The following is a 285-nucleotide window of genomic DNA, read 5'->3' as shown; positions in this document are numbered from 1 at the left end:
CCCGCTCCCCCCCCCCCTCCCCCCCCAGACCTGGACCTGACGGTGCGTGTCCTGCTCTACGCCCTCATCTTCCTGCTGAGCGTCTGCGGCAACGGGCTGGTGGTGGCCGTGCTGCTGCTCAACCGCCGCCTGCGCACGGTCACCAACTCCTTCCTGCTCTCCCTGGCCCTCAGCGACCTCCTGCTGGCCCTCTGCTGCATGCCCTTCACCCTGCTCCCCAACCTCATGGGCACCTTCGTCTTCGGGGAGGCCGTCTGCAAGCTCATGGCCTACCTCATGGGTAGG

The 285-nt window shown here is 68.1% G+C and overlaps 1 protein-coding gene across 1 annotated transcript in view; it reads left to right on the top strand.

Annotated features, from left to right (window-relative positions):
• The window catches only part of LOC106900144 (cyclic nucleotide-gated cation channel alpha-4-like), a gene marked incomplete at its 5' end in the record, with an annotated part of 13,120 nt that overhangs the window by 7,013 nt on the left and 5,822 nt on the right, over positions 1-285 (top strand). Inside the window, one exon of the mRNA XM_014962129.1 lies at positions 29-280. Within this exon, the coding sequence (XP_014817615.1) occupies positions 29-280 (252 nt within the window). The remainder of the gene's footprint in view (positions 1-28; positions 281-285) is intronic.

This window comes from Calidris pugnax, unplaced genomic scaffold (assembly GCF_001431845.1).
Source record: "Calidris pugnax isolate Ruff unplaced genomic scaffold, ASM143184v1 scaffold1081, whole genome shotgun sequence".
Lineage (NCBI taxonomy): Eukaryota > Metazoa > Chordata > Aves > Charadriiformes > Scolopacidae > Calidris > Calidris pugnax.
This window is presented reverse-complemented; position numbering and strand designations above follow the sequence as displayed.